Genomic DNA, 12662 nt, shown 5'->3' with positions numbered 1-12662 from the left:
AATTAATGAATGAGAAGTTAGCCCAATGAGGAGGGATATTTGGCCACTACCCGAGATGGCCGACAAGGGGAGCGCTCTCTCTCTTCTCTTTTCCAAAAAGGGACTTGGTCTCGGAGCGCGCGCTCCCATTTACGTCTCGGGCACGCGTGCGCTGCCAAGGCACCGGAAGTGACTGAGCTCGCAAGTTCCCCCGGCCTCTTTCAAGGGAAACTGAGGCCGGGTCCGCCTGGAATCAAACTCCGGGAGAAAAGGCCGGACAGGTAGGCAGCAGACAGGCAGGCGCACAGGCCAGCTGCTCCCAGCTCGCAGGCGGGAGATCAGCCGACAAGAGCCTCTCGGCTGCTGGGACAACGCAGGCGGGGGAGGGGATGTCGCCCCCCCTCTACTCGTGGGGCTCGCAGGTGAGCGCTCCGCCCCGGAGGGGGAGGCTGTGCGTGACGGGCACCGCGCCCAATCGGAGGGCGGTATGGAGGCCTCACTGTCCCGCCCCTGCCCTGACCACTTCGCTGATTGGCCGTAGGGGGGCGGAGCCGCCGGGAAGATCTGGGGTGGGCGGAACGCCCCTTCCTCCCCCTCCCGCCAGCCTGTGCTGGGGTCCGGGGGGCGCCGGGAGCGAAGGAAGGCGGTTGCCCGGCAACGTGGGTGGCTCGGGCTGGGCCCGGCCGCTCCTCCCCGGCGGGCGGCGCTGTGGAGCCGAGGGCTGGGGAAGGAGTCCTGGGAACCCGGCCGGGACCCCGGCGAAAGAAACGCTTGGGAGAAGCGGGGCCCGCCCGGGCCGGGCGCCCCAAGCAGCCGAAACCCCCCAGCTCCAGTCCGGGCTCCAGCTCTGGCTCCTTTGTCCTGAACCGCCGGCAGCCATGATGCCTGGACGCCGCCGGGGACGAGTGGAGTGGGCCCCAAGCCCACCTGGGACACCCCTCGGGTTCGAGGACATTTGCAGGGCCGGGGGGAAGGGAAGGAAGAAGGGAAGCGCGCGAGCCTCCTGCCCGCCAGCGCTTTCCCGGCCTCGGGGAATGAAAAAAAGGTTAAGATACCGGCGCTGTGAGCTCTCTCCTGCGAAACCCAGCACCTTTTGACGAGCCTCCCCCGAGGCTGGTCCCTATGGATTAAATTAAAACCACTAGCTCACCAAAAAAACAAAACCCTAACAAACTAAAAGCCTTGCCCAGCTACACACACCTCCGGCCAGACGCCGGTATAGACAAGCCTCCCCCGCCCTCCCCTCCGGTAGGAGGCCGGAGCGTGGAGGGGCGGGAATGAGCCGCGAGGGGGCCGGGCTCTCTCCCGGGTGCCAGGATCGCGACTCTGCGCTGCCCTCAATGTAGACGATGGAGGGGGAGTGAGAGTACCGGCTCCTGGGGTCCGAACCTGCAGCCAGGGGGGCGGTGGCCGACTCCCGATGTCGTCCCTGGCGGCCCCAGGTTCAGACAGCTGATTTGAATACCAGGTTATTCCTGGGGTAGGGGGAGGGTGGAGGTGGCGGGTGGAAGGGGCATTTTGGAGAGGAGGTGATAATCAGTAGAGAACCCAGGCTGAGGATCGCTTCCTAGGTGTGGATTTTCAGCCTGACTCAGTCATAGTCTCTTGAAAGATGATGGAAAATTACTGAGATCTGTAAGGCAACCTAGAACATTGGGAGGGTGAATAAGATACTGTTGGGTGGATGGGATTTTTGCTTTTTTTTTTATTCCCCTGAAGTTCTCTCTCTCTCTGTTCAGAACCAGCATTTTCCCCCAGAATCTCAGAAAAGAGTTGTCAAGCAGATCCCAGACCCAGAGAGCAGGTGCTTTGGACAATGAACTGGATAAGCCCATTCCTGATGTAAAAATGTCGCACAGTAACCGGGAGCTGGTGATTGACTTTCTTTCTTACAAGCTCTCACAGAAAGGATACAATTGGAGTCAGTTTGAAGATGAGAACAGGACTGAGGTTCTAGAAGGGGCAGAGATACCTAGTACTGTGAATGGCAGTCCCTCTTGGCACCCCGCTGACAGCCGTGCTGTGAGTGGGGCCACAGGGCACAGCAGCAGCCTGGATGCCCATGAGACAATACCAGTGGCTGCTGTGAAGCAAGCTTTGAGGGAGGCAGGAGATGAATTTGAACTTCGGTACAGGCGGGCATTCAGTGACCTGACATCCCAGCTCCACATCACTCCAGGAACAGCTTATCAGAGCTTTGAGCAGGTAGTGAATGAACTCTTCCGGGATGGGGTGAACTGGGGCCGAATTGTGGCATTCTTCTCCTTCGGAGGGGCATTGTGTGTGGAAAGCGTGGATAAGGAGATGGAAGTCTTGGTAGGACGCATCACCTCCTGGATGGCCACTTACTTGGATGACCACCTAGACCCTTGGATCCAAGAAAATGGCGGCTGGGTAAGGACCAGGGACCCCTTTCTGCTTCTCTCTTCTTCCCAGCCTCTGGCTAGAGATGCCTCCAAATTTCTCTGACTTGTAGTACAAGTCAAACTGTTGTGTTGGGTAGTCATTGTGGGCTTTGAGGACCACATGTAGTTGAAAACCGAACACCATTTGTATTTTTAAGCATCTTTATCCTAAGGAGCAATTGTCTAGGGCGGCCCCATCCCTTAACAAGTAGGCTGGCCAAGCTTTAAAACTTTAAAGAGCCTCTACAGACCACTGCTCACTGAGGTACACTCTTACAACTGAAGCTAGTTGTCTCCTTTTGTTCCAAAAGCTAGGAAGTGTTGAGGGAAAGGGAGTTTACTTGGTAAGCTTTTTCTTTCTGAAAACTCAGGTTCTACTGACTTCACAGGTAAACCCCATGGATGACCTGTACTTTTCAATAGGATTTAGAGTTGTAAGAGCCTTCTAATATAACCTAGTTTTCAACTCCATCATTTCACAGATGAGGAAATTGAAATCAACTGACTTGACCAAGGTTATACTACTAATTCATGGCCCAGCCAGGTCACAAATCCAAGAACTTAAGTACCCTCTTCTTTGAACTACACAATACTTCCTCACCAAAGAAGAAGAGGAGCACTTATATGCATGGAATTAGAGCAGAGTGGGCCTGACCATGTAGGAGACTCAAGAGACCCATTAATGGCTATAGGTTTTTAGGATAAAGTGAACCATGCTCCTCAGTGTTCCAGCACTGCTCTTTAATTCTTCTTTCTGTGCAACTTTTCACATGATCAGTCAGTTTGCTGAGCTCTTGCTGTGTCATGCTGTTTAAATTGGGCACTGCCTAAGGTCATTTAGTAAGCAGCAGCTGCACTCCAATACTAGTCCTTTTCTCCACCTCATCCCTCAGTTATCTACTTTCAGGAAGGGTCCTGGTACCTCTGCCCAGAGCACTCTTTGCTACTGAAGCTAGGACCAAGGCCAAAGAACTCAAAAGCTGCACTTTATTCTGCTCCTCCTTGGGAAGGACAATTCTCATTCACTAACTGCTTTCCTTTTATTGCCTAAGAGGAGTAAAATCTGAACTTGCCCTGGAATTCTATGATTTAGAGCTGGAAGGGTCCTTAGAGAGTAAATAATACAGCCCTCTAGTTTCTGAGTTCCGGAAGAAGAAGCTCAGACAAGTTAGGTGACTTAAATATCCCACATTTTAGTAAGAAACAAAAGTAGGGGAGGAGAGGGAGACATGTGGCACCCATGGGCCTATCCCAGCCCATCTTCCTTTCTTCGTTCTCTTTGCTTGGGATCAGGCACAAGCTATTCCAATTGCTTGCTGACTTCTCAGTAGCCCTAGGAAACCCAGCACATTTTCTAGAAGAGATCTGTTGGAGGAGCTGAGGTAGAAGGGAGTGATTGTACCATGGACTCTGGAATGTGAGGAATGTGATTGTTCTAAGGCTGTGCCCTGGGTGTGGCAGTTTCTGAACTATAGCTTGAGCCTTCTGAAGTCCCTAAAGGGATCACTCATCTCTGTGCAGCCTGCCAGACCTCCCTCAGGCCAATACATAGGTAGTCATTGTTTTCTCCTAATCCTGTTTCCACCTCCTATTTAAAGGGAGGAGATTGAACTGGGGCCTAGCTGACTGTGACCAGAGGCTGACCCAGCCCTGGAAATCTACTCTGCAAATGAACTCCCTTGGGGATAATGATTAAAAGGTTCCTGTTGGTTGTGCAGCTTGCCCTCCTGCTTAGCTTGTTTTGGGGGGGGCAAATATTTGTTCAGCTGATTACAGGAGGAGCATTCCACTGCCTCAGGTATATCCTCTGTGACAACTCCAGATGGGGAATGTCCACCATTTCCTTCCGACCTTTGACCCTTTGTGACATTGTCCCATGAGTTGTCCCTTTTGTAGCCAGTCAGCAGCCTAAGGATCACTTGGGTCCCAGCCTATGTAGAGTTCTGCCTAGGCTTCCCAGGGTACATAAGTTGCTGAGAGTAAGATCTATAATAGAGGGAAAGAAGGGAAGGAAACAAATAGTTTTTAAGTACCAACTATGTTCCAGGCAGTCAGTCAGTATTCAATTATTAAGCACGTATTATGTACCAGATACTGGGCTATGTACCAACTACTATGCTCTTTTAATATAGTCTCTTAGATCTATGGCTCAAAGGCATTGCATTGAGAAGACTGGATGGTACCCTTATGCAGAAATGTTGACCTTTGTATTGTTTCTTCCATTTTTTTCTTCCCCTAAAATTGGAAATTCTATTTATTATAATTAGTTAATAAGTTGTACTGAATCCTTTGCATAACACCTCAATTGTTATTTCCTTAAGAGAGGGTAGGTAGGCTGCAGTGAGATATTTTAGCATCATTTCTGACCTCAACTCAAGATGAATTGACCAGTCAAAGCACTCACATCTTTCAGGCCTGGACAGAGGGTACTCAGACATTTACCTTCCTAGCATTTATGCTCTGCTAGATTATTACATTCAATCAAGGTGAGAGAGTATATTTTGACTGCCAATCAGGAAGGCTAAAGTCGCCTGGAGATGTCTGTTGGTTAGTGTGCTCTGCTGATCTGGTGCACAGAACCATAAGCTGAAGAGCTAAAAGGGACTCTAATCCATCATTATAATTTTTTTCCACAAATAAGGAAACTGAGGCCTAAAAAGGTAAATTGACTTTCCCAAAGCCAGGATCCAGATTCCAGTTCTTTGACTCCAAAGGCAACATTCTTTCCACTTTGACTACATTGCATAGATTGAAAACTAAAGTCTTACTAAGATTTGAACTCGGATTGCTTAATTGCCAGAGTGCCACTCACACCAGCTACAAACCTGAATAAGCCTGTAGAATTGAAAGAGATTTGTAGCCCAGCTTCTGATGCTCAGAGAAGGGAAACAAATTGCCTTAGGTCACATGGTATATTCCAGAATGTGGGGAACAAACTCAGGTCTCTTAACTCCCAGTGCACTTTTGGTCACACCAGAGTTTTGTGCTGATCCATCCACTCCTGTGCTCAGCATTAGCATGTTGCTTTCTTGGGAAGCAAAGAGGGATGAACTAACCAAGTAAAATGCCCCTGTCAAAAGATCTTTCTTTTCTCCATGGACACACAGGCCTGGCTTTCTATAAAACTACCAAGTTTACCAAGATTCCAGAACACTGGATTCAGAGTTGTAATGAAGACCATGGTCAAGACTTCAGCTTTGCTAGTTAATACCTCTAATAATTTCTCAAATAAGTCATTTTTAGAAGATTCAAACTGAGAGGTACTTTAGAGATCATTTAGGCCAGCCTCCAGGTCAGATGAAGAGACTAAAATCCAAAAATAGTTGTGATCTGCCCAAGTCCCCAACAGCAGTAAGTGGCAAGCCTAAAATGTAAATTCAAATCTTTTGATTCTAAATCTTTTTCTTTCCAGTATAGTGTTCCATATCTGCGCGTCTCCATTTCTTGTAAAATCAAGAGGATCAAACTAGATGATCTGTAAGGTCTCTTCTAGCTTTAAATCCTATGATATTTACTTTATGGGTCAGGAAGAGGCCAAAGCCATTACCACTGATAGTACTCTGTCTGGTTCAGGTAGCAAAGGAAAGGTCTGTAGGGTAGGGACAGTGTTTAAAGGAGTTGTCAGGGTTATTCCCTCACTTGAACTGATTTTTCTTTTTCTAAAATTTCTTGTAATCTCCAACACTAGCTGGAAGCTCTGAGGTTTGGGAGTATAAGGTGAAGAGGAAGACTGTTGAGTATGTTTCTATTTAATTGTGACTTACTAGGAGGGGAAGGGCCAAGAACTGGGGCTGTGGATTGCTTAGGTTCTCTTCTTACCTATTCCACTGTCTGCTTGGTAACCTAAGTAGGATGTTGAACCTGTTTGTGAGTAGGTTTCTCCTACCTATAAAGTGGGATAATAATACCCAGCATCCAAGGCAGGGTAAAGACTCCAATAAAGAGGTGTAGATGAGGAGGAATGCTTCTGCATTAATTATGGCTTAAGATCCTTTCTTCCAACAAAATAGGCTTCCCCACAGAAGCCAAGTTTTGCCCTTTAAACTGTTCCTCAGGAAGCAAATTGAGTCATTACTCTATATGTCCAGGACCATTAATTAAATGGGCATCTGAGCCTTGAAGGGAGAGGAAACTCCACTATCCCATATGGGCAACAGCTTGATGATAAACCAAGTATAACTCTTCTGAAGTAGAGCTTCTTTAGGGACATTCTGCAGCTTAACAGACTATTGTGAAATCCAGCTGGGTTGTTAGAGCTCTGGATTTAGAATCAGAATATGCAGCTTCTAGGCCTGCAACTGAGACTGATTTACTAGCTTTGTAACCTTAAGTAAGAAGTCCCTTCACTTCTTTGAGGCTATTTCCTTATCTGTAAAATGGAGATAAAACTACTTAGTTGTATTTCTTTGAGGGGTTTTGAGGGAAGAGCTTTGTAAATTATAAAATCTTATATAAATGTTTGTGATAATTGTTCATTCTAAGTGATCTGAAGAAGTTAGAATCTTGGCTTTGTGGTCTCTCAGTTCCTGTAGGCTTCCCTCTTTCAGTGCTACCACACAAACTCTTTTGCATTTCTTGGCAGCTCTTGGTAATTTTGTGGTTTTCTAAGGGAAACCCCATCAGAAACCCCAAACCTGGACATTTTGAACATCTCATTCAGGTTCTGTGATTCAGGTTCTGTGATGGAGGCAGAAATATTGCTGCTTGCCTGACTGCCAGGCCTGCAGGGCATATTCTTTTAGGAGATCTCTTTAAAACTCTTACCAGTATCACAGAGTTTTCTCTATTCCCAGAGCTCTCATAGTACCTAGTTTACCAGGTAGGATCTTCCCAAATGCCTTTGGAGAATCCTTGAAAAAGATTTTTTTGGAATTCTCCAAGTAAATTAGTAGGAATCATTTGGCCTTCGAATTGGACTGTCAACAAGTTGGTTTAGATGATTAATCTTTCCTGCCACCTTCCTTCTCTTTTCCCTTACTCCAAACATAGGTACTAATCTGTTAGTTACCAAGTTAGTTAACTAGTTAGTTACCAAGAACTGGTAAATTGAGTACCCTCCCTTCAATCACATTCATTGCCTTTTGTATCTCCTTACAGGGAGTTTCTTCAGCAACTATGGTGGTGTTTTAGGGACATTTAGGGGTGATTTCCAATGAGCTATCTTGCAGAAAAAAATTCTTGCTCTAGAGCAGGGGTCAGCAACCTTTTTAGCTGTGAGAGCCATAAACGCCACATTTTTTAAAATGTAATTTCGTGGAGCCGTACAGTGCTCACAGTGCGCGCTCCTGTAACAGCACCTGAAAAAAAAATTGACTTTATGGCTCCTGCAGAAAGAGCCATATCTGGCCCTCAAAAGAGCCATACATTACTGACCTCTGCTCTAGAGTATTCTTCCCCACTAAAAACACTACCACCAGCAATAGTCAATAAACATTTATTGAGCTTCTCTTATGTGTCAGACACTGTGCTAAGCCCCTGTTGACGTGGAATCTAGAGACCCCCAAACTTGTGGCCTAATGAGATCTGATGAACCCCAAGTTTTAGGAATAGCTTGTAGGTTGGAGACCCCCAAAACTTGTGCTTATTCCCTGTTCCTGTGAGAATCCACCCTGAAGGGAATCTCAGACTAGCAGTTGCAGACTGAATAATGGACCCTAGGGTAAAAGCTAAGTGACACTAGCCAGTAGACTGCACATCAGTCTCAAAAGCTGAAAGTTCTGAGTTTGATCCCTGAAAGGGGGATGTGGTACAAATGGGAGAAGCTTCTAAGGCAAAAGAATCACTTAGCTTTTACCCTAGAGTCCATTATTCAGTCTGCAACTGTTAGTCTGAGATTCCCTTCAGGGTGGATTCTCACGGGAACAGGGAATAAGCACAAGTTTTGGGGATCTCCAACCTACAAGCTATTCCTAAAACTTGGGGTTCATCAGATCTCACTAGGCCACAAGTTTGGGGGTCTCTAGATTCCACATCGACACCCCTAAAAAAGAGGCAAAAGGCAGTTACTGCCCTCAAGGAGCTCACAATCCAGTACCCACAAATATGATCCTAACACAGTTTTCTTTGGAAATAATTCATTTTTACACTTCTGACTTTAGTTTCTCCCCAGTCTAGGCAGTCTTCCTCTTAAGCCCAGCTTGCAAGAAGGCAAACCCATCCTACAAGCAGTCCCACCAAATACGTTAGCTTCCCTTTTGTAATGTAGAAAGGTAGAGATGGATTAAGTAATTTTGACAAGCTGCCCCTTTAGGGGGTTACCATAGATTTCATGGTCTTATCCTTAGCTTTACAGTTTCTGAAATAGTTTTTATCTCTTCTCCCAGAGATGATCAGAACTGATTCACTTTGGCTGATTGGCTCACAAAAATTTTTTTTAATAATAAGAATACCAGTTTATTCATTTATGCTGGTAAGTACAATTGACCAAAAAAAAAACAAAACTGTCTAGAAACCCCCATTGCTCATGGGAAATTTACTTAGAAAACAAAATCATTCATCAAAAGGATCCTTGAGTAACAAAGTTAGTGATACAAATTTATAGTCTTTTTGTTTGAATTTCTAAAAAATTTTTCTTTAACTTTTGTTTTTATATTGCCAATGTTTCCCAGTATATCCCCCCCAACTCTGCAGAGAGCTACCTTTATAATAAATGATAAAAAGGAGGAATATATTGAGTTAGTTCAACAAAACTAATGTCAAAACATTCTGACACAGTGCTTGGTCCCCTTAACTGTGTGTGCCCTTCTGCAAAGAAGGGAGGCACATGCCACCTTTTATCTCTTCTTTGTAACCTGGTTTAGTCATCATGATTTCTTAGCACCTGTTTCATTCTTTCCATTTACCTTCATATATAGCATTTTCCTGGTTTTGCTTAGTTTACTTTGCATTGATTCATATAGCTCTTCCAGTGTTTCCCTGAGTACTTCATAATTTTTTTCTGTGCAGCAATATTCCATTATATCCATGCGCACTTTTTTATCTATTAGCTAGTTGATGGGCATCTACTTTGTTTCCAGTTTTTTGCTACTATCAAAAGCAACTGCCTCAAATACTTTGCTATTTATGGACCTGTCTTTTTACCATTGACCTTACAGTATATGACTAGTAATGGTATTTCTGGGTGAAAGTATATGAACATTTTAGTCACTTTCATATTATAATTCAGAATTGCTTTCTAGAAAGGTTGGACCAATTCATCTTCCACTAGAATTGCATTAATGTGCCTGTCTTTCTACAGCCCCTCCAGGAACTGGATATTCTTCAACATTTCTGTTAAACTTATATGGCTTAACCAGTTGTCCTTTTCCATATATTTTTTCCTAACCAATTCCAACTGAGAAAAATTCATCTCCAGGATAGTGTTGAAGATAGCAACAAACTCTCCATAATCTTGATTCTATTTTATTTAAAAAAAAATTTTTTTCCATGGTTACATGATTCTTGTCTCCCTCCCCTCTTCCCTTTCCACTCCCAGAGTTGGGAAGCAGTTTTTCTGGGTTATACATATATTATCATTCAAATCCTATTTCCCTATTACTCGTTTTTTGTAATAGAGTAATCAAATTCTTCATAATCTTTCCAGGTAACATACCTACCCCTCATCCTATGGTATTTGCCATTGCAAGGTTAGTGTGGCTTGCAGATAGTAGGAACTCTGCAAATTCTTGATGTTGGTAAGCATTGCCTAACTCAGAACATAATATGATTTTAAGAATCATAATTTCTGTTGCTTAATATATTATGGTGATTGTTTTCTATTAACTCGTAAGAAATAGAAATTACTCTCAGAAATAAACTATCCCCAAATTACAGTGCAAAGTAGAGTACAACTAATTGTTTTATTGTATTTTGAGACTGCATGATGTGGAAAAGAGTTTCTTGGACCAGGAACCGGTTCTAGTCCTTTCTATAACACTAACTAGCTTTATGTGATTTTGTGAAATTACCTGGCTCCCTAGGCCTGAGAGAATTGGACCAGACTTCCATGCTTAAACTCTTGAAGTTTCTGTTTCAGAGTGGGCAGCTTTCTTGACCTTGTCCCCAGAATCCAGGTCCATCTTGCCTCTTTGGATTTAGAGCCCCCTGTCTGTTTACAAATGACCAGGGAGATTATCAAGCTAAACTCAAGCCTTGGGCTAACTGGCATTGTAATAAGGAACTAGGCTTATTGCATAAGGTCCTTACTGGCTGGTTTAGAAATGGGAGGGTTTTTTCTGTTGCTTGTCAGGAAATGCCATTGCAATGACTTCCATAACCACTTTCCTGTCCCAGCTAAGTGGCAGTATTCCTTCTAATGAGAAAGTGGAAACTGAATAGTCCCTTGAATGTCACTCTCTTCTGGGCATTCTTCACCTCTCCCCTTCTCTAACTTCCTTCACCTTTCATCTCACCTCCAAGCTTTTTCCTCCTGGCTCCTGGGTTTTCTACCTCTCTGCTTTCTGCTTTTCCCTCTGGTCAGTGCTTGGTCCTTTGTGATCCTTTGCCTTTGTATTCTTCTACTGGCTGGGGCGAATATATTCATCATTATATCCACCACACCCAGCAGCAGGCCTTATGAATAGTTGCTTCTCTGTATATGTTTGTTGAATGACTAATGAGCCAGTGAATGAACCCTCCTCAGATCTTTCAGGTCTTTTGAGAGAAGTTCTGTCTGAAACCTTTGTACCAGAGCCCTTTAGCCACATTGCCTGGGTGGGTGAGGCCATGTGGTTCAGTATTCCTGTGAATTCTCTCAGGTTCTCTAGCTGAGGAGATTCTAATTTGATTGGTGAACCAAGAGACATTTGTGCCATTTGTATCTCCCTAAACCAACTGTCAGCCAGTTGTCTAAAGGCCCTGACAATGTGGATCTACCTAAGGATTACATTTGGAAGATAGAAATTTTTGACTTAAGAGACCCTATTCAGAGAGCAAACAAGAGATACAATTTAGTTTGCTGAACTTCACAGAAGCGGGTTAGAAAGGTTGAGGGAATTATTTTGTCTGTTGGATACTTAAAGAATGATAGCAAATCAGGTTGGTTTGGACTATGCTAGAATTCGATTGTTTCTCAGATTCTTTGAAAGGGAAATGGCCCTTCTTATCCTTATATATATAACCCTTACCTTCTGTCTTAGAATCAGTACTGTATATTGGTTCCAAGGCAGAAGAGTGATATGGATTAGGCCAGTGAAGGGCAAACTACGGGCTGTTGGCCAGATTTGAGGCCCACTGAAATGTTCTATGGACTATGCCATATTATTCCTAATCTGACTTGAATACAATGAGTAGGATACAATACAATGAAACTTTGAAAGAGTTGCCTTAGAAACAGACTGACAGGTGAGCATTTCCTTTCCTTTGGCCCCCTCTTTAACAAGTTTGCCCATCATGGAGGTTAAGTGATTTGCCCAGGGCCACACAACTAGGAAGTGTCTGAAGTAAGATTTGAAACCAAGACCTCCTGTCTCAGGGCCTGGCTCTTAATCCACTGGAGCCACCTAGCCTTCCTCCCCCACCCCCAACCCCCCCAATATATTTTTTTCTGGAAGGTCATTCAGAAATATAGTGTCTCTTCCAAAGAGCCTGATTCTCTTCCCTAGTGATTGGCCCTTTCATTGGTCCCCTTGAAACTTTGATTCAGAGCCTCCAAGCATCTCATCCTCTCCCCAATAGGTCTTTTGGTTCTAAAGTATCTTTTAAAAGCCAGACCACCCCTTTTGTTTTTGAGAACTTGCTAAGCTGAGGATAGGTGGGAGTCGGTTAATTCTGTTATAATTTTATGGTATGCTCTTGGCCTTAAGCTGAATCCATCCCCTTAAAAACCTTTTCAATATTCTGAGCTTCATTGACATTATCTTTTACTACTCCCTCTCTCTAAGGCTAGTTCTTTTGCTTCAGGGCCATCTATAGAGTTTACATTTATCAGTTATCTACACCCTTAAGAGACAATAGAAAGACATCATGTCAGTCTTGTAGCAGGATCTGTTGTAGGTTCCCCACCTGGGAACCTGCTTAATTCAAGAACAGAATACAAAGAGTTAGTATACATTTTATTAAACATATCATGTGCCAGTCATGTGCCATTGGGCTTAGGGCTGAGAATAGAAGGATATAGATAAGACAGTTCTCTGCTTTCGAGAACTTCTCAAAGTCTTGTGGGGGAGACAGCATACAAACAACAATGTACAAGCGAGCAATATATCAGGTAAACTAGATTTAATCAGTAGAGGGAAGACATTACAATTGAAGGGGATTTTAAAAGGCTTCCTAGAAAAGTTGAGATTGTAGCTGGGCTTT

The 12662-nt window shown here is 44.4% G+C and overlaps 1 protein-coding gene across 4 annotated transcripts in view; it reads left to right on the top strand.

Moving 5' to 3' along the window:
• The first annotated feature begins 201 nt into the window (after window positions 1-201).
• BCL2L1 (BCL2 like 1) overlaps window positions 202-12662 on the top strand; it is a 46314-nt gene continuing 33853 nt past the window's right edge. Inside the window, exons 1-2 of one of the 4 annotated variants that reach the window (XM_044664293.1) lie at window positions 202-260; window positions 1719-2373. In XM_044664293.1, coding sequence (XP_044520228.1) covers window positions 1828-2373 — 546 coding nt within the window. In that variant the 5' untranslated portion in view covers window positions 202-260; window positions 1719-1827. Of the gene's footprint in view, window positions 261-1361; window positions 1448-1718; window positions 2374-12662 lie in introns of those variants that run through there. The other 3 variants (XM_044664292.1, XM_044664291.1, XM_044664290.1) reach the window with 3 other exon arrangements.

Source organism: Gracilinanus agilis, chromosome 2 (genome assembly GCF_016433145.1).
Source record: "Gracilinanus agilis isolate LMUSP501 chromosome 2, AgileGrace, whole genome shotgun sequence".
NCBI lineage: Eukaryota > Metazoa > Chordata > Mammalia > Didelphimorphia > Didelphidae > Gracilinanus > Gracilinanus agilis.
The sequence above is the reverse complement of the archived record's forward strand: the minus strand, read 5'-3'. Positions and strand labels throughout refer to the sequence as shown.